Below are 21,143 nucleotides of genomic sequence, written 5' to 3'. Positions count from 1 at the left end.
AGTTCTCAAACAAATTAAGAACTACATTCGATTTTTATTGACTGAACGCAAGCGCTTGTTGCGATAGAAAACACTATAACGGTTTCCACTGATTAAGAAATATTTTTGTTTGCTTGGGTGCTAATATTAGGTCTATTATATTAATAGGGAAGGGGGGCCCAAAAATTTGTTTTGCCTATGTCACGAAAAGGGGTAAATCTGGCCCTGACTGTGGTTATGGGTCAAACTTAAAATAAACCTAAAACCTACTGTTTTATAATGTACTACAACACACTGAGCTGCAAATAGTATCTGCTACTATTTGCAATAAAATATGACTAGCATCTAACACTATTTATACTTGGAGCAAGTAGCATCCATCTGCTTTTTCACTTAGTGTACACAGCGTTTAACGCAATTCAATGTGCAAATAGCCTCTGACTAAGTGTATATATTAAATTATTTTATATTTCAAGTTGTGGGAACCATATATTATATTGTGTTTCACTTACTTAATGCATGGCTCATTGCCTCTAAGAAACTCCCGTGGTCCAGCGCACTCTATGCCATCCAGTGCCGTACATAACACATGGGTATGGTTCACATCTTTGTACACTTGACCGCCAAACTACAAGAAAATGTAAGTTGTAAGTTTTTAGCTTGGCTACACCTATATAAACATCTGTTGGGAGGGCTCTGAGACGCAAGTTATTGGTGCAACATAATCTTACCAATTAAAATGTACTTGCCTTTACACATCCATAGCCCAGTTCCTGAAAGGCAGAGAAATTTCCTCCGTGATCGACTGGATCTTGACAAAATATGAATTCCTCTGGTCTAAAAGAGACAAGAGCATGAATTATCATCATGATATAACTATACCAGTGAGCACTGAACTGTAGGTTGGTGGTGTTTACACAAAACAGGCCGCGTGCTTCATAAAGATGTTTACTTACAGATATCGACAGAGGACGACAGGTGATGGAGGGCTGTACTCATACTGCTCCGTGTGATTTGATATTTCAGCAGGTAACGTTGTAACACTCGTCGTCACATTTCCTTCTGGTTGATGATTGCTGAGTACAACTGTTTTGCTGGTCGTTACTCTGTTCCCGGGTGCCTCGGTTGAGTTTTGCGAGTGAATCCCTTCTAGACACTGTAATAGCAGCACTGTGAAGAGCAGCAAGAACTGTCCGCCTAATAAAATGTAGCTGACTGAAATCTGCGGCATGATTTCTGGACAGCAGTTAAGCTGAACGGCTAAACAATCTTTCAGATAACGAACGCGACAGCAGCTAAATTAGCGGTAATTCTTCCAGTGGCATCTGCTAATGTCAGTCGACATATTACTGGCAGATTTATTTCATAATTTGCAACTTATGTTCCGTGTTGCAGCCGAGAGTGTACCATATTATTCTGCTACCAGTGAACACAAGCTAAAACTGGTCTGTACAATGACAACATAAGCGGCGCGTTGTGATGACGCTTTGTGTGTAGCGTTACGTCATTTCATTTGTGTTATTCAACACAAGAAATAAATTGATATACTATAAATAACTAGCATTTTCCTATTACAATTATTAAACATTCATGGGATTAAAGTTAGCCATCAATTGTGTTGCAGATGTAGACCATTAACGGGATAATTCATTTGAGTTCAGTTTACCAGACTCTTTTCAATGTATTTGACTTGTTACAAACATTACGTTCTAGACAGTTTTGTGGATTTCAGTGTGTGTGTGTGTGTGTGTGTGTGTGTGTGTGTGAGTGTACATATTTTTCTATCCCCGTGGAGACCTAAACCTGAATACACACCTACACGTGGGGACTCATGTCACTGTGGTGATCTAAATTGAGGACCCCATGGGGAATTTTACTATTTATTTGTTACAGTTTTTTGAAAATCTAAAAATGCAGAAAGTTTTCTGTGAGGTTTAGGTTTAGGTTAACCTGGACCTGGAGGCACCCCAACACTGCACATTTTGCATGTCTCCTTTCTCTGACACACCAGTTTCAGGTAGGGCAATAGTAAATACAGTTTGTACAGTAGAAGAGAGTCCCCACAAGGATAGTAAACCAGACGTGTGTGTGTGTGTGTCTGTGTGTGTATTTTGAAATACCGGTACATTTTAAGCCCCCTACCCTGAGTAAACCTTTTTAGCCCAGCTGATCTGGTTCCATCATACGGCCATGGGTGACCTCTTGTGGTGAAATGATCATCATCAGCATCATGCAGGTGCAGATTTTGCCCGCATTAAAAAAGTTAATGTTTGTAAATGTTCTTAAAAGTCAAATACAAGTACTTAATGTAAAATATATATTATTTATTATAAACTTGATTTTAGGTAGAAAAATGTCTAGGCTTACCTTTTAATTAATCGTCAGGAAAAAGAGATCATGAGAAGTAGACTGAAACGATATGCTAGGACTGTTAGATATTGCCTATAGCCTAAAATATGTTTAAGTGAGATGTATATTAGTCATATGACTACTTTCAATGGTTAAAAAAAAACAAGGAGAAAAACACAGAAAAATGGTATGAACTTTATTTAATAGCTGCTCTGCAACTTCATGTAGCTATATTACGCATTTTTCACACTTTTACACAGCAGATAAAGACTAAAGAATAAATAGTATATATTAATTTTTAATCCAGATCTTCAGCTGATACATACCATAGACTTTAGATATATCATAATGCACATCATTACAGCTGAATTTGTTGTTGCTCCTGTACAGACATCTCTAGAGATCCCGACACGGTATGTTTTGATCCGCATTAGGATTTGATCTAAACTCAGTTGATCCAGGAGTTGTAATACCAGCATGCTCATTTGTATCAGTTTCACCATATGGTACAAATACTGAGGTTTGTGGCATTTTTCGGCCATGCACCCACATTGGCACAGGGTAAGGTCTGCATCTGGACTGGTAGCTAACGTTGAAAATAGGGGGGCCTTGATCCTGATATGATACAGCAGAAGAGGTGGCAGCAGATGTGGTCACGTAACTCTGTGGATATAATACATTTCCATGCGCTGAGACAAGCACACCCTGAAAAAATCAGATCAAATCATTATTATTATTATTTTATTTTTAATTGTATTATTTATTTATTGTAAAAAAAAAATTACATGCAAATTAAAGGCAATAAAACAACACATTTTGTTAACATGTTTTATGTCTTTTTATATTTTTAAACTATTGCATTTTTTTTTTCACAATAAATAACTGCAATAAAACAACACATTTTGTTTAGCATGTTTTATGTCTTTCTTATATTTTTGAACATTATTGTATTTTTTACAATTACTTTACAATAAATAATTGTATTTTTAGTCATATTCAACCAAATAGGCTTACATCATGAATTGTCAACCTACCTGAGAGGTTGTTCTGTACTGCTGAAAATCAGGCATGCCAATAAGTCTTTGTTGTGAGGATGAGACTGAAGTGGTGTAACCTTGACCCTCCCCTTCATTTGACCTTCTAGATAACCAAGGACCAGTTGCTTCAGATGCCAAAAACGGAAGTGTTCCAACATAATTAAACTGGCATAAATTTGACAAGACATGTGGCGGCACACACAGAGAATTAATTAGGCCTGGAGTGGGGATGTAATAGTGCCGAGTGAGCCAACCCTTCTGAGAAACATCAGTCTCATCATCTGCAAATTTGTGTTGTTCAGCATGTTTTTTATCCAAGGTTAAATGTTCAGAACCCTCTTCACCATGCTTTTCTTTGCTGATGACCTTTATGTTCCTTTCTCCTTGTATCTCCTCTTTTGAATCGTCCTTGGACTCTTGCACTGTTGTTGAGATTTCTGTGGAATTTTGCTCATCTTGAGAAACTGAATGCTTTCTATCTTCATTGCTTTCCTTCTCATCTCCATATCCATCAATGTCATTCTCATTTGTATCTGTAGAATAAATATCTCATAAATGTGTGTTAGGAATAGCAACAATAATATTAATAATAAATCAGATGACAAAAGCATATTAATAAATAATAATAATAATAATAATAAAATATATATACATAAGTATAAAATTGTTTACAATAATCAACAGTTTGACCTTTTATTATAAATTATTATACAGTATAAGTATATATTTATTATAAATCCCAACCCAACACCTGTTGAAGTTGATGTAACGACGTTCGTTTCTTGAATTAAAGGATTTGATGAAGTTTGGTCAAAAGACGAGTCGTGTGTGAACGCATTGGCTTTTTTCGGTGCCACATCACACCTCTGATGCAACATCTGTTTCCTAATTATTGAAAAATACATATGTCAGTGGATATTAAACTGATTCTTTTCAGACACTACTGTTCAAAAGACTGCATTGAAAATCTGAGATCTAATTTCAAATCTAATTTAAACCTGGAAATAAAGAAAGTTTCTTACACAAAACAGCATGATATAAATAAAAAGACAAAGATACAATGTAAATAAGAAGGATTTTGCACTAATCAAATAATAAGTACATTTGTGATATGATCATGTGAACAATTTTTTTCCAAAGGTCAGATTTGCTAAGTACTGAGCTCTTTGAATCATTCTCAAATCATGCTGGAGAAAATTATCATCAGGTTTTACACACGTTTGTGTCCATGCAGCTTGAGTACTGCTGTCATTAAAGCAAAAGGGGACAGACTCAGAAATTAATATTGTTTAGTTCAACTTTTCACTTCAGTATGCAGATAATATAATTTGTTCTGAGAGAAAAAAAATCGATGCATCTTAGAAGTGGACTTTTAAACAGAACTGTAAAGGCATAAATCTGAAAGAAATAGCCTACCTTTTCTCTCGTCTCCCATTTCCGGTATCTCGGAATCCTTTGGCAAATGGGTTATTATCGATTTTCAGCTGAGTTATCTGTAAAGGTATGGTTAACGTGTTAATGATGATACCACATTTCTTAAGTGTTGTGAAAAAATTGTTCACAGCTTTATTGACTTATAAAACATTTGAATCTGTCACCTTTTCGTTTTGGTATGCCGTCACAGCGATAAATTCTGTCTCAGGAAACACGTAGGTTTTGAACGTGCTGTAAGGAAGTTTGAGGATGTCGTTGGCTCGAACGATATGAAACCTCGGCTGATATTTGTGCATGGAGTTTAATATGGTCTGCGAAACAAACTCATATCATTTTGCATAATCATTTCATAATTATTTTTTTTTTCAAACAATAAAACCTATGTTCAAATTCCACAAAATTACTTTCAAATTCAAATCTTTTCACACGGAATTAAACGAAAATTATCTTTAATAAGCTGATCGCTTCAGGCAACTTCTTGAATGTTGCATAGCGCTCGTTAGCTCTTACACTTGGTGACAGTAAGACAATTATTTTGAGAAGAAATTTACAATAAATGTCATCCATAAATTATGAATCGCATTAAATACTCACAAACCCATGTTTGTCAGATATATTGTTTGTCAATTTGAGCTTATGAAAGTTCACAGCTTTGGACATCCATTGCTCCCCGGTAGCAGGACTGTCTGGGTGGATGTACATTCGTTTGGGCATTTCTGGATCGGCCTTTCCAGCCGCCATCCAGCGAGAGTTGTGAAACTTATATCTGTAGTCATCGGCTGCGACTATATCCATCAGCAGGATGTACCTCGCCTTCCTGTCCAAGCCGCTGCAGCACACTTTGAATGCTGGAAACATGCGCCTCAAAGAAGCAAAACACGTTTCACTTGTTTACAAGAGTTCAAGTCAAAAGTCAAAAGACAAAAGAAGCATGTGCAGTCAATGCCCATTTTTAAAATACTGTTTTTAAACACTCCGCGCAGAGCCTAGACGTGTTAAATCACCTTCTTACCTTCCAGACTTTGTTATGACCATCTCCGTACCGCTTTTGTGAAACTGCCCCCACAGTTCCTTGCCTTCCAGGTGAACCACGGGGTCATCCTCAGGTGCCTGTCCGGGGTCTCTCGTCTCCACAGAGAGGTGCGCGGGAGACGCGTCTTCTTTGAGTGCCAGACGAATCGAGTTATGGAGCACGTTCGCAAACTGCTGTTTCACATATTCAACAGGAAAAAACTGGGACTGCTGTCCAAGCATCGAACTAATAGTGAGGTCAGTGGGACTGGCCGGTATTAAGTGGTGATACGCCATTCTCTCCACTTGCGCTGTTTGTGGGGTTATCATCAGTAGCCTACTCACTTCATCCTCACAATGTAGGTAACAACTCCTCTCTGAGGTCTTCAGCATTCACTCCTTATGTGGAATCATGCTAATTTCAGTGTCAGAAGTTGTAGACAGTTTGTCAAAATGCATCTCGCGTTTTTGAGTGAATCATCCATTCTCATGCTTTCATGCCTTTATCCTGTTGAGTGAAGAACCCAACTGCAGAGACCGTAAAAGTTGTTTTATAGGGGTCTCGTGCGCACAGATGATAAACCCTGGGGACCTAATGCCGGATCTCAAGACAGCATGGTGTTTGTTGTCGGGACGGGTTAGTCAGGGGTTTCTTATTGGCTCCGTGGACACATCCAAACCAATTGTGCTTCGTAAGGGCGTGGTAAATCGATTTATAAAGAATCAACTGCAACAAAGTGATTTGATACAAATGGAGCTTCAGCTGTCTAGATTTTAGCGTTGTCTCAAGCTTGTGAATAAAGTAAAGAAAGATCGGGGCTCGTTGTCACACTAACTATAAGGTTGTGAATCAAAGGGGCCAATTGCACAGATTAATTTTGTAGCCTATTCAAAACGCTTTTTATTTTATTTTATTTATCCCTTATCATGAACAATAAAACTGAATAAAATAACTAAAATTCGGGCTTTAGTCAAAAATGTACATGTAGCCTATATAATTTATCAATTACAATTTATTTAATTACAGTATAAAAAATGTTTTATATTTTTGTATGTTACCATTTACATTTTTGCTGTTTTGTTTCATGATTCATGATTTGTTTTTGTTTTTTTTCATAATTATTTCACTGTATAGGCCTACATTTTTCTGAAAATTCTAAAACGGGTTGTTAAATGGATCCATTGTGACAACTTACCCCCATGCAACACAGAAATTGACATTTGGAAATAAACATGCCTTGAGAAATATTCACTGACATTATTCTAATATTACTGTATGTTAAAAGCATGTACTAATGTCAGTATACTGTCTGTAGAACAAACAGCAGGACATATAAAATATATTGGCCTAACTGATGCTCTTTTTAGGACTGTCACATTAAATTACCCCTCCTACTCACCTCCCACACGACCACCCATAATCAATGTTACATCTGCAATCTAGATGCATGATACAAAAGCACCAAACACAACCACAAAATACAGTCCATTATGAGAAACTCTTTCCCCTCACACATTTTACATAATTATCACAGTGAATTACAACCATCTCATGATATAACACAATTTTGAGTTGGTACCCTAAAATAAGTCCCGTCTTTCCTTGCTCCCAGACTCCGTCCTGTAATATCATGCTGTGACATGAGTGGGAAATGACTGAGGATTCAACTGATGTATGCTTTTGATTGTCCTGGCTGGATTAGCGAGTGTATTCAGTTACACATTTTTATTGCAGAAGAGTTTTGGCTGCACATTCCATGAAAGCTAAAAAACACCACAGTGGACTGAGTGAGACCAGCAGTACACAAGCCTCTTGAAACCAGCAGTTGTGTAACTTTGTATTCAATACAAACCATTTTCCTTTTCTTGATGTCTACAATCACATATTGAAATCTAAGCAACTCCTAGCAGTCACTTTTAGATATCAAGCTTTGATGTTTTTTGAATTATGTGGCCAAACTATCATGGCGGCAATTTGACAGTTCATGTAATGGGGAAGCCCCATCAGACGCTCCATTGTGAGGTTTTTAATGAGGATCTATTTCTGTTTCTGCTCAAGGCATCAGCAATTTAGCACAGGTTTTTTTTTCTTAGTGGGAGGCTAACTGGTGTCACTTTTGTGTTGTTTTTTTGTATTAGTGTATAGTGTAGTGTAAAATGCCTGACAGCACATTCTTTCAGTATCATTGCTGGGTTAAATGTTGATTTTTATTATCAATGTTGAGAACAGTTGTGGTGCTTAAAATCTTTTGTGAAAACCATGACATATTTTTTTCAAGATTTTGTTGATTTTGTTTAACATTAATATCTTTACGGTCACTTTTGTTTTGATCAATTGAATTTAAACACTTGATCTATATCAATATACGGGGGGTGAAAACTCCTTCACAGAGATACAGCTTTATTTCGAACATTGCCTATATTCTGAAGCATTTAAATAATTTCACGCCCTGCTTCTGTAATGGATAAATCTGTGAATTTACGATGACGCTGTTCTATGACAGCTTTATGTCCTGTTTTCAGCTGCGCTGCCATGGTGGCTGAGAGTACAGAGAAAGACCCACACACCGGATTATGAGAGATATGCCATCTGCGGCCATCCACTACTGATGGCCCAATCTTTATTGGGCAAGGAGCAACCCTGGCTGTCAGTCATCCCTACTTCAAAGAGTGAGCGGGCAGAGAGCTGTGGGAGGGAGAGAGCACTGATGCCAGTCTGATATTTGTGAGAACACTAACAGGCATTGTGTGTAACTTAAAATCGAGGATAAATAGTTGCTTTAAACTGCTCCACCAGCCGGTACTGACCCTTGAGGTGTGGCTGGTTGGGAAGCGGTGAGGTTTTAATGCTAAATTTTGACACAGGATGTTTTGTTTGTAATATTATAGTTGCATGTATAGTATATCTACATTTGTACCATTGCATAAGTTTTGTGCTATCTTTAAAAAAAACTAAAAATGTTTGACAGCATGAGCATGAGTATTTCATTTATGCAATTTTTGTGTGTGTGTTTGTAGGATAACATTCAGCTCACAAATCTGTTGCTGAGTAGATAACCTTGGATAGAAGGATTTCAATAAAGCATTACAACAGTAAAAAGAAGTAATTCATTTTGAACTTGAGGCGAACAATATGCTTCAATATGTGAAGGTGAAGGGATTCGGATTTGTGAATATATCCAAGAGGAAAAATAAAGGAAAACGCAATTACTTAACGTGAGTAATTGGGGTTACTTTCCTCCAGTGAATGAGCAATGAGTGGCCTCAATGTGGCCATCTCTCAAACACCTCAGCTGTTTATTTAGAAGGGCTGTGATGAATAGTCGGCCACTAACAGACTGGTGTGACTGGACATGTTTGGACTGTGGAGGTGGGAGGAATGCAGTTAAACAGTGGCACTGAGAAGGTGTGAGGAGAGAGAGGAGTTGAAACAGAGCAGAGGTTCAGAGCACGTCATGCTGTCAAATAGATGGTACTTCTCAGAAACAAAAACAGGACAGGCAGGATTTTTTAATGATCCACGTTCAAGATTAAGTAAACAGCAGAAATCAGCACATCTCTTTAGACAGGCTTTCTGGGAGCAGATCCAGCAGCAGATGAATGAGCACTGACGGAAATGAAAGTAAATGACTGATTATCCAGCGCGTCTGCAGTCATAAGTGTGATTCGGTTTACATCCTAATGAAGAACACTTCAAGAAATATTGTTTCATAATAGATATGTTAACTACTATTATAAAATAAATGCTGTTCTTTTGAACTTTCTAGTCATTAAAGATTCCTGGGGAAAAAATATATATGGTTTCCACAAAAATATTAAACAGCACAATTGTTTTCAACAATGAAAACAATAAAAATGCTTATTGAACAGCAAATCAGCATATTAGAATGATTTCTGAAGGATCATGTTACACTGAAGACCAGAGGAATGGCTGCTGAAAATTCCACTTTTCCATGACAGACATTATGATCTATCAGTAAGGGTTTGAGCCTTTGAGAATCATTCTTAGTACATTCAGGTTAATTGCTAATCTTATTAAAGGATTCTTGCATTTAAAACAGCTAAATGTTTGTCCTTCTACTTCATTTTTTATATTGTGATCTCATGATATTCTTATACAATCGGATATATTATTGTTACATCGATCTTTGATGGTTCAAGTTCCCACTCTAAAGAATAAAAGAAATCATTGAAAATAAATTAGAGCCTGCAGAGTCCAAGTGAATGATTTTTTTATTTTTTATTTCATTATTATTTTGTGATGCTTATTTTCGAACAAGAGAAAAAGACTCACAACAACAAATTCTGTTCTGAAGGTTATTTCTGTGAATCATACTGTATGAACAATTGTTTGGCTCTTTGTTCGAGGCGATGAGAAAAGCATCTTGTGTTTGTACTTGATAAAGAAAGAAATCGGTTTCATTGCCACATCTGCACTTTGGGAATCAAATACAACTTACTTGCACAAACATTGATCGATGTCAGGAGGTCAATGATAACTGGCGGGGTTGAATGTACTTTGAATCAGATGAAGGTTGGTCCTCAAGAACCACTGAAACCATTCTAATAATGCCTTTGCTCAGATACGGCAACCATAATCTGCCTCATATTAAGCACAAATATATAACTGCTATAGCGCTGATATCTTTTATCTGTATTTTTGTTTATATTTGATGTATGCAAATTACGTTCTTTGCTGACCATCCATTCCAAGATGACTTTTAAGAATACCAGGAACTGTGTGTCATGACTATAAATAAAACTAAGTGAAATCAAAAAGTTTTAATTGGAGTTACTGTATAGCTGATCTGGGATCATTGTTGAAGAATGTTTTAAAAATGTAAACGTTTGGACTTTCTTTGGGGAAATCTGCTCTTTGGGTTCTGTTGTGTGAGGCACAGGGGATCCGGCTCATTGAAACGCAACTAATCCCATGAACACCCACGCCAAAAAGCCAGTATTGATGTTTCTGAGCAGTGAAAACCTACTCTGGTAGATTAGGAAAGGTCTGCCAGGCTCAGTAAACCTGTGATTAAAAGCTGTAGTAGTCCTTAGAGTATTAAACATGAATCTGGGTAATGAACACAGAGGGAAGGGGTAAATAAAGGAAGCTTTTCGGTAAATTAAATTAGATGTAAACATTTGTTTACTTTGAGGGTCATTCGGCATCTAATATTCAGGAATTTTAATGTATGTTTCTAGATTACAAAAAGAATATAATTTTGTTTTTAATTCAATTTAGATTTTTTTTTTAATCTCAAAATATTTCCGTAAATCATGTAGCTCAGAAATGATGTATTGTGTACAGTAAGCATATAGCAGTAAGTTTTTTTTTCAGTACTGAGGGAAAAGTTAAGTCAGCAAAGGTTTTTACTTTGTGATTTTACTAGTTCTCAGATGAACAGTCTGAAGAAAGGTGCTAGTACAGCATCTGAATGGCTGATTCAATGAGCAGTTAAACACATATATACACATTTGTAGCACACTCTTAAATGACTTTATTAGTGTACATTTCCTTGAATTAAATCTCTTGGTAAAGGCTCTTTAGGTCAGGTATGTTAGATATAAATCAGCCTTACTTATTTATATTTTATTTCCGATTTTGTTATACCCAGTGATTCAACAAGTTGATTGTACTGTTAAAACCGGATGCATAGGCTTTCAAGACATGTTTTAGGATTGTGAATATATAGCACTCATTTCATGCAATCTAAACCTTTTTGTTTCCAAAGGAGTCCATGTCATACTATGGAAAGACCTTGAGGCTTCTGTCATCCATTTCTTAATAAGATAATAGTTCTAATGTGTGAAAATTGATTCCTTTCCCTTTGCCTCTTGTATTTATTTATTTATTTTTTCTATTTCTGGTTGCTTCAGACAAGTGATTTACTCCCTTTATATTGAAATGCCTGGATTGATTTTGCAATGCAATAAAGCCAATAAAAGTATGTTTATTTAAGCTTTGCGAGGGCTTTGGTGTGTATATTCGCCAAAGTGTATGGGTCAGGATAAAGTACAGTGTGAAAGGGGAATCAAAAGGCAGAAAGAGTAAACTATCAGATGGATTTCAGTACAATATAGTAGTTTTATAAAAAAAAAAATTAGCATAAGATGTACTAATGTTACATGTGCTGAATATTATGTATGTATATATATATATATATATATATATGTGTGTGTGTGTGTGTGTGTGTGTGTGTGTTTATATATATGCAATTTGTGATAATGAACTGTTAACAAATAAGAGCATTGACTAATAGTGTATCTGTGAGAGTCAGGTCATCTAGTATATAATTGTGCTTCAAACACAAAGGAATAATTACTCTTATACCATTTATTAATGTTTGGGTGTTTGCTTGTAATTTTGGTTGTGCATTCTTTAAATATTGAACCTAAACTATAAAGAAGTCTTTTTAACTCTTCCCAGTATTTTACACAGACTGAATTTACTGATGCTATGGGACTATTGATAAAAACACATCTTTGGCTTGTGCTGAAGACATCTGTGAGAATGATCACTGCATGCATGAGTGTGTTTGTGTATCTTCTGTATTCTGGCATTCAGAACCACATGCACGAAAGTTTTCATGTCTAACTCAGACCACAGTTAGTCACAGATCTAAGAGCTTGAGAAATGTTTGGAATTTATCATGTCTGCCTGTGAATCTGTCATCAAACCTACAATTGCCTCCCAACATCCCTTTTATTCTAGTTTCAGTCCCTTTGCAGCAGTGGCTTTTCTTCACTAGACCCATTGTTGACTCTGAGGGTGAAACTGTCTTCTCTTTGAAGTGGCTGTCCATAAAAATTTGTCCAAACTATTTGTAAGGCTCTAAAATTAACATACATGTGATGTATCATTTTTACAAACACTGAAAACATTTTTTTTTTTTTGTTAAAAACAATTGCATTCTTGGAATCGTGACTGTCAAATATGCATCAAAAATAAAAGCAAAGAAAAATTAATATAAGAGATTTCTATTTCAAATAAATGCTGCACTTTTAAGCTTTCTATTCATCAAAGAATCCTAAAAAAAAATGTATCGTGGTTTCCACAAAAAATATTAATCAACACAACTGTTTTCAACACTGATAATAATATTTTTTCTTGAGCACCAAATCAGTATATTAGAATGATTTCTGAAGGATCATGTGACACTGAAGACTGGAATAATGACTGTTGAAAAGTCAGCTTTGCCATCACAGGAATGAATAAAATTTTTAAATATAATAAAATACAATACTGTTATTTTAAAATGTAATGATATTTAAAAAAAAAAAAAATCCAATAAATACAGATTTGGTGAGCATAAGAGACTTAATCTTTCAAAAACATTAAAAAGTCTTATTTTAAACAAGTTTCTTCCCTGAAAAAAAAACCAAAAAGCCAGACAGCTAAAGGACAGTCAGCACAACATTCATTGGTATGATGGAATAAAATAAATAAATAAAATGAGCAGACAACAGGCTTGCTTTAATGTTAATGAGGCATATTGATCAAAGTCAACAGTAAAAATCGGCAGACAGATATAGTGGGCGAGTGGAGGCTTCCTCTGGGAGAAGACGTCAGATCTGCAGTGAATAAAGGCCTGATGATTCAGGGAATAATGGTGAGATATTATACTAATATTCCTTAGCTGAACAGCAGGTTATCAAATTAACCAAATAGAGTTATATACATACACTGATTGATATAATTATATATAATTATAATAGGCTATATCATATAATTATATATAATTGTATGAAAATATTCATTAAAACAAAATATTATTTTAGAATTATTTATATAGAAAAAACGAGCAATAACAATGAATTATTTGTGCGCTGTTAAAATTCCAAAATTAAATAAATAAAAAAACACACTTTCACAGTCTAACAGACACTTAAGGAATCACCATTGGTGTGAATTATTGATTGAGAGAGACATTCTGATGAGGATGGGTTTGGAGCGATGCTATTTAATTAAGGAAATGTACTCTTTCTCTTCCGTTTTCTTTTGTCAGCACAAACACCTCAATGGAAGAAGAGGCGCACTGAGGACACTTCAGCACAAAGAGGCCCATCATTCCTCAAGCAGATTCCTTTCCTGCCTGTAATTACGGCTTCTGATTCAAACAGCGTCAAAATTTATGTCTGAAGGTGTTCTTAATGTCTGCCGTCTGCGCTGAGATATACAAACTGCAGATATTCCTGTGACACCCGTTAGGAAGAGGATTAAGGTTAGTTATATATGATCAACTTATTTACAGGTGGACCATATCTCAGAGAGAGTAGCCTACTTTAGAAAAATATATCCAAAAGACTTACCATTTATACAAAGCAGATATCCTTGTTAGCTTTACAATCCTAAATAAAATATTCCGTTTGGTTATAACGTGTTCAACGAACCCAGTGCTGAATGAACAGGTGCAGCCTGATGTGAAATCATCTGTTTCAAATTCAAGATTATGGACCTTGAGTAATTGGTGATGGAGTATAAAAACAGCAGGTGATATTGACCTCACAAATATGGATTACACTGAATGAGGGCCAGTGAAGCAGCTGCAGGCAACGGTCTACTTACTGAGCGACAAATACAATTTTTTTTTGTTTTTAAGGGTTAAACATTTGTGTAAACATATATTTACTAGCAAATGTAAGTAACCTTTCCTTTACTCAACCCATATCTGCATTATAAATTGTATCGCTTCTCTTTTAGGAAAACATCACATAAATGTGTCAAAATCAATATAACTGTATGTAGAAACAAGAAAGATGAAAGAAGTCTTGACTAGACTGACTGAATTTGTTGATTACAATGCCATTTTGTCTGTCCAGTGTATACAGTAAGCAAGAATGTGACCATACTCTGAATTGGGATATCTTCGCTCAAAAACCGCTCATTATGACTTTAGGGAATTTTCTGGTCCCAATGTGCATAATCCATGGCTTTACACCTCCTTATCTTCTATATTGTTGAATGAAATGTGCTGGCAAAGAGAATATATGTTAATCATGGACTGGTTAACATATAAAGAGAAATGCAAGGATCAGAAAAGCAAAGATTTAAAGATTACAAAGAAAGGGTTCAGCTTCAAACCTTTTTAAAAATGTGTTATTGATTTTAAGTTTTGTTTGATGCACAGAATAATACATATCCTTGGGATATACTCAGCATAGTCCACTTTTGTTTTTATATTTTGTGTTAGAATCTACAGAAATTCTGACTAATTCAAAATATTTTCTACACTTTATCTTTGGGGTTGTTTGTAAATCATTCACAGTGTCATTATTTAAATGAAACATTTGTTGCACACTATCATATATCAGTATCACTGATTTTAGATCTAGCTGCCCCTAATCATCACATTAAAAAAAAAAAACTGTGGTTGGTCAGTTTACATTTTACCCTGCCTGCCAAAGTGGGTTGTTCTTGAATTTAAATTTAAAGTTCTTAACATCAGAATATTGCTAAGGCCAATTGTTAAAGAAATGCATTCAAACTACCTGAACTTTCTAATATAATGTCTAAATTATATATTTTTATATTATAAATTATTTTATAATATATTTTTTTATTTCTTGTTGTAAAACAAAATATATAAATAAAATAACCCCCTTTAAATAACTTATGTTGATTCATACAATTGATTGGTTTTGTTTATTTTATTTATTATTATTTTTTATTTTTTTATTTGTATTTGTATTTATAAATTTTATTTTATTTTTTACAGACTGCTGATGATATCTGATAGAACCAGATCTTAGAGTCTTCCCATAATTTTACTTGCATAACTGGGTTGTACTCATTACAGTGTTGGTAATCAAGGCTTCATAAACCTGATAGAGGAAAACAGAGTGTGTGGGAAAAGCAGAGGGGGCGTGTGTGAAGTAAGCTGGGCTGGTATAAATGTATTCTTTGTCTTGCCTGATTAGGTATGACAGCTTAGGCGTGAACATGTTTCCCTCTGATTATAGTCTAAAGAGCCCATCAAACTCAAAACCACACTTTAGTCCAGCATGCTGTCTGCTAGTGCACTGTGACCTGCCACTGTATACAGTTACAGGCTGAACTCAACAAGGAAACCTAATAACTTCATGAACACCCACTAAAATTGGCCAGACACCATATTCTGAAACAGCTGAAGGTCACAGGAACTGCTGGGCTAAAAATGCAGTTCTATTAACTTTGGCTGTACCTCCTCACATGCTGCCACTAGTATTTTGAACCCGCTTCCCTCCTTTAAATTACGCATTGCTGTTTTAAATCTGTGTAGATCTGTGACACCGAAATGATTTGCATTTAAGAAATCCACTTGAGGAGTTGTGTCCAGAGTGCATAACTAAAAACCACTAAACAAAATTCTGTAACTCAAAATTCAAGAAGTGAGAACAATTCCAGTCCTCAAGTGACCTCTAGTGAAGAGTCGATTAAACTGCAGGCAGTATGAAATGTCAAACACCTCTCTACAAGATAGATAGTAAAGTTATTTTTATTAACTAAAATAAAGGGACATTGCCTGTTCACACTGAAATTCCTATATATATATATATATATATATATATATATATATATATATATAATGTATACAATAAGCTGATTTTAAAACTAGGTGAAAAACCCTCTTAATTTATCATAATATCATCACCTTTGTGTAATATCTATAAAAAGAAATCAGCACAATAAAGCCAAAATGGCAGTAATATACGCCAGTGTGGAGCACTTTTTAAAGTTTAAAATGTGAGCTTAAAATTTTCAGCTTTTTTGAATGACAAATATTTGCTTATCTGCTAAACAAACAATTTGACCTATAATGACAGAGCCTAGGGGTATGACGATTTGCATAATAGTTTAGATAGGTAAATTAAATATAATCTTTTGGATTTGAGGTTAGGTTTAGAACTGCTAGGTTTAAAATAACATTTTAAATACCCTTTTATCTTCTTTTTTTCCCCTCAGGATGCACTTATTTTACTGGCACACATACTCGCTAAACGTAACGTATGGAAAACAGTGATTGGTCGAAAAAATGATTGGCAATATTGTAAACCACTTATTGCAGTGCACGAATGAAAATAGACGAATAGCGATAAGGGGCGGGCATTTTGAAGTGAGCGAGGAAAAATGGCGACCATCGTGATGAAGTTGAACGGGACTATTTACACCACAGTAATGAGTTTACCGTACAGTCCGGCAAACAAAATTAGAGTATCTGCGTTATTAGTTTTAATATTCACCTTTGCGAGTATTAGTTCTGGAGAAAACACATATGAAGATAATACTTATGAATTTCTCAAGCGAGAGTATTCGCTGAGTAAGCCATACCAAGGTAAGCGTCCATTCCTACTCGCTCAGTGACGTTAAACCGGCGCCCTGCCAAAAGTGACACCTGTTTCAGCAAAGTCAACTAGTTAAAGAGAAAATACTTAAATGAGACTACAGGTTTATTGTTAGGACGATCACTGTGTCCTTTATTTCTTTTGTAATTGTTGGTTGCCCTTTTCTTTCTCTCGTAAATGAGTGGCAGTTTTATTTCGCAACTGCAGTGATTTAGTCACAAGTCCACAGGGCGGAAGTACAGGACAGTTATAGATATTCCGGTTCATATGCTTTATTAAACAACAAACTCGTTGTATTTAAAGCAACTTTTATCATGAACTATCCATTGCGTTTACCAATACAGCTTGAGGGAGATCAGGTCATGGTTATTTAGAAGCAAAAAGAAAATATGCAATATAAATAAATGGACAAATGTTTGCTGTGTGTATACATACATACACCTATGTACATGCATATATATATATATGTGTGTGTGTGTGTGGAATTTACTGTGTTGATGTATATACACAGGACTGGGCTCCTCCAGCTCCTCACACTGGGAGTTCATGGGCAACACCATGATCATGCCTGAACACATACGGCTGACACAAGACCTGCAGAGCAGACAAGGAGCTGTATGGAGTCGTATTGTGAGTTTAAATGATGAGAGAACCTGAAACACCACCTATTAGACAAAGCTATTAAATAGCAACCTGTTAGACAAAGAGGTTCTTGAGATAATGTGTAATAGTCATGCTTGTTAATGTATGTGTGTGTGTGTGTAGCCCTGTTACCTCAGGGACTGGGAGCTGCGAGTACAATTTAAGATCCATGGTGAGGGCAAGAAGAACCTGAATGGAGACGGCCTTGCAATATGGCTGACCAAAGAGCGAATGCAAAATGGTAAGAGATCATCAATATTGAAAATCTTCAAAATATTGATTCTCTGTGATACGACTATGATGGAGGTTTTTTGGTCTTTGTGCTTTCCTCTAGGTCAAGTATTTGGAAACACAAACTTTTTTACAGGACTGAGTGTTTTTGTAGACACTTATCCCAATGATGACAAGCAGCATGAGGTATATTGCCGCTAACCATTAGACGAACAAGACAATAAACAAGATTACAATAAATGTCATGTCCTCGTCATCATATGTCATGTCAGCTTAAACAACTTTAACCTGTGAAAAAATAATAATAATCTAATCAGTTTAATTTCTGTCTCTCATTCAGAGAACGTTTCCTTTTATCTCTGCAATGGTCGGAAATGGGAGTGTTGCATATGATCACGACCGTGACGGACGGTCTACTGATCTCGGTGGCTGCGCTGCTCACGTTCGCAATGTTGAATATGACACATTCCTCTTGATCAGATACATGAAGAACAGACTCACAGTAAGAAACATCTTTACATTCTGTTTTTTTTTTGTTTGGTTTTTTTTTTTTTATACATATATACACTGCTGCACCAATTAAGTCTTTCGATCTGCGATGCTGATAGTCTAGACGAGGGAGAGGTTAAATTTACTTAGAGATTAAGGAAGTATTGTTTAGACAGATGTTGGAGAGCAACCTTCAGTTCTGTATGCACCTTCATTTGCTGTTCTGTCTTTCAGGTGATGACGGATATCGAGGGGAAGCAAGAGTGGAAGGACTGTCTGGATATACCTGGAGTGAGGCTGCCACAAGGTTACTATTTCGGCATCTCATCGGCTACTGGAGATTTATCAGGTTTGGACCAGTAAAGCGTTCCGTTCACTCCATTTTAATCCAGCAGATATTCAGATTCAATGCAAACTGCATTATATATTATAGTCATTTTGGGCCAATCCTAAAATTTCCATAGAATTCATGTTACACTAACTAAAAAACATGAACTAATTTATAATATCTATTTGTATATTAAACAAGATTTCAATCAGTTCGCCCAATATCATAAGGCATACTAAACAATTTTGAGAGCAATATAATATCTGTCTGCATTCACAAAAAAATTGTCTGGAGAGGCTATTTGCTCTTATGTATTTTACATTTTAAAATGAGAAATAAAAGACAGTGCTAAATAATAAAAGTTTTTTTTTTTTTTCATTTACCAGTTCAAGGGCTCCAAATCTTCTCAAATGTTGAAAATTACTGATGGTAATCACTGCTTTAGTGTACTTAGTGCTAAATAATATAAAATACAATAAAATGTAAAATATTTTTATGTACAGTTTGTCGATCTACGTTGCCTAGTGTAGACTACCGAGTGGACCCGAATGGTAACAGTAACAATAAGATTATACATTCATTACATTTCAGTATAAGCTATTTTACAGAGAAGTACAAATGTTTGTATCTTACAAATGTTTTCTTTGCACAGTTCACGTGGAGGATGAAGGAAGGAGCTTCATCACCACCTTATTTCTCTTCATTGTTTCCGTCGTTGTGCTGGTTGTAGTGGTTGTGGTTATTCTCTTTCTATATAATCACTATAAAGAGAACCGCCGCAAACGCTTCTACTGAACAAATTGAAAAACAAGTGACAGGAAGGAAATGGGACAAGAGATCCAACTTGAGTGTTACTGGCATTTTTGCAAAGGGCCGCTTCTGGTCCTCACCTTTGCCACCAACAGAAAGGGCCTGAAGGCCAGCACTGAACTAAAACCCATACCTGACCTCCAAGTGGAAACTTGACCACCTCAATCGTGATTATGATCTCAAAAAACTGTTTAAGAATATTTGAAAGAGTGTGCATCTGTTTTTGAAGGTCTCTAGAGACTTTTGTGTGAGCGTTTGCTGTATTTTTGTACCAGTTACATTGACCTTGGCCTTTCACCCAGAGGCGGTACACAGAGAACTATGTGTAACAGCATTTACATTTACCAAACTATTGTATTCTCAGGTTGTCTACTCTGTAATGCCACTGCAGAAATCCCAAAAGCCCTTGTGTTCTTCTTTCAATTGGACAGAAATTAATCAAAATAAAATATATCACCTTGACTTTGACCTCCATCTGTCACCATCATCTCATCAGCTGTCAGCAGTCATCTTTTAACTTGTATAAAATTGAGTAAATTTGATTTTCATCATTATGTAAGTAATGCTGGCCGACTGTACTATTATAAACAGACAGTAACAACCATCAATGTGAATGTGAGGAATATGTTTTTCCCAAATGTCTGTTTTGTTATAAATATGTGATATTGTTTTATGTATCAAAAGCTGCACTGAACTGCATTGAGCTTATCTAAAGTTACTTTTGGTTTGTCATGATTTAATTACTTCAGCTATCAACTCATGTTCAACCTTTGTATTTCATGCCTTATTTGAATACTATGTTTAATAATCTTGATGTGCTGATAAATATAGTAATGATGACGACATGTCTATTCCTGTATCTTAATATCTTCCGTAAAGAGGCAGAGATGTAAAGCTGGTGCAGCAATTTGACAGTTCCTGAGTTTTACAATAATTGCACTATTGCAAAGATATGCAAGAGGTTTTGCTTTTGTCCAAGTTCCGGTCTTTCCTATCACTTCTATTGACTGCTCTCTACAGTTGTGCAACATTTGTCTCTTGTTTTATACTGGGAGAGATTGAATTGCTGTTGTCATCAGCTCAGTGATTGAGCAAGCTGCTGTGTCAAACTGATGTTTTCATGGTTGTCACCAACATGTTGAAAATTCTAAATTAAACATTCAAAGTTTGTCTTATAACTGGATGTTATGTATTGACAACGCAAGTTTTTAATATGATTGAAATGTTAGGAATAGTAAATTGTTTTACAATAAGCTTTTTTTTTTATAGCGTCTACCAATTATTTGTATGCACTCTAAAAATGTTTTGTTTCAATAACAAAAAAAATGAAAACCAACAGTCTTCAACAATCTTTTTGAGTTCTGACAACTGAAAATATGCTAAACTAAGAAACTACTCTGACTTAGAACTTAAACTTACATTTTAAGGTGATTCCTCAAAAAGAAAGAAGTTTATTTTTTTTTTTTTATTTTTTTTTTTCAACTAATCTGAAAATAATTGAGAGATGGCCC

At 35.5% G+C, this 21,143-nt stretch overlaps 3 protein-coding genes across 3 annotated transcripts in view; 1 reads left to right on the top strand and 2 right to left on the bottom strand.

Moving 5' to 3' along the window:
• LOC107750179 (TM2 domain-containing protein 2-like) overlaps positions 1 to 1,469 on the bottom strand; it is a 4,738-nt gene extending 3,269 nt beyond the window's left edge. The window contains exons 1-3 of the mRNA XM_016565458.1: positions 936 to 1,469; positions 729 to 816; positions 492 to 607 (exon numbers count right to left, since the gene is read on the bottom strand). Of these exons, the coding sequence (XP_016420944.1) occupies positions 492 to 607; positions 729 to 816; positions 936 to 1,210 (479 nt within the window). The 5' untranslated portion in view covers positions 1,211 to 1,469. The remainder of the gene's footprint in view (positions 1 to 491; positions 608 to 728; positions 817 to 935) is intronic.
• Positions 1,470 to 2,684: 1,215 nt separating this feature from the next.
• LOC107750184 (T-box transcription factor TBX3-like) lies at positions 2,685 to 6,332 on the bottom strand. The gene is made up of 7 exons (XM_016565463.1): positions 5,812 to 6,332; positions 5,394 to 5,661; positions 4,964 to 5,110; positions 4,782 to 4,858; positions 4,117 to 4,250; positions 3,363 to 3,898; positions 2,685 to 3,033 (listed from the first exon to the last, which is right to left on the bottom strand). The coding sequence occupies exons 1-7, from the start codon at positions 6,201 to 6,203 to the stop codon at positions 2,725 to 2,727; spliced, it is 1,863 nt and encodes a 620-aa protein (XP_016420949.1). The 5' UTR covers positions 6,204 to 6,332; the 3' UTR covers positions 2,685 to 2,724.
• A 10,564-nt stretch (positions 6,333 to 16,896) lies between these two features.
• On the top strand, positions 16,897 to 20,810 carry LOC107750182 (VIP36-like protein). The gene is made up of 9 exons (XM_016565460.1): positions 16,897 to 17,122; positions 17,644 to 17,762; positions 17,898 to 18,015; positions 18,109 to 18,191; positions 18,346 to 18,507; positions 18,729 to 18,853; positions 19,209 to 19,234; positions 19,326 to 19,373; positions 19,475 to 20,810. Exons 1-9 carry the CDS (start codon positions 16,918 to 16,920, stop codon positions 19,615 to 19,617), a joined length of 1,029 nt encoding a protein of 342 aa, XP_016420946.1. The 5' UTR covers positions 16,897 to 16,917; the 3' UTR covers positions 19,618 to 20,810.
• Positions 20,811 to 21,143: the final 333 nt, after the last annotated feature.

Source organism: Sinocyclocheilus rhinocerous, unplaced genomic scaffold (assembly GCF_001515625.1).
Source record: "Sinocyclocheilus rhinocerous isolate Xijiao unplaced genomic scaffold, SAMN03320098_v1.1 scaffold332, whole genome shotgun sequence".
Lineage (NCBI taxonomy): Eukaryota > Metazoa > Chordata > Actinopteri > Cypriniformes > Cyprinidae > Sinocyclocheilus > Sinocyclocheilus rhinocerous.
Note: the sequence above shows the minus strand (reverse complement) of the source record. Positions and strands in the feature narration are given on the sequence as shown.

Bases quoted from the DNA above. Each gene is read 5' to 3' on its own strand.
- LOC107750184 (XM_016565463.1), bottom strand. From the start codon at position 6,203: ATGCTGAAGACCTCAGAGAGGAGTTGTTACCTACATTGTGAGGATGAA. The intron at 5,111-5,393 runs GTGAGTATTTAA...TTTGTTTCGCAG, and splicing joins TATCTGACAAACATGGGTTT to ACCATATTAAACTCCATGCA. The intron at 3,034-3,362 runs GTAGGTTGACAA...TGATTTTTTCAG, and splicing joins AGTACAGAACAACCTCTCAG to GGTGTGCTTGTCTCAGCGCA.
- LOC107750182 (XM_016565460.1), top strand. From the start codon at position 16,918: ATGGCGACCATCGTGATGAAGTTGAACGGGACTATTTACACCACAGTA. The intron at 17,763-17,897 runs GTGAGTTTAAAT...GTGTGTGTGTAG, and splicing joins GAGCTGTATGGAGTCGTATT to CCCTGTTACCTCAGGGACTG. The intron at 18,508-18,728 runs GTAAGAAACATC...TCTGTCTTTCAG, and splicing joins ACATGAAGAACAGACTCACA to GTGATGACGGATATCGAGGG.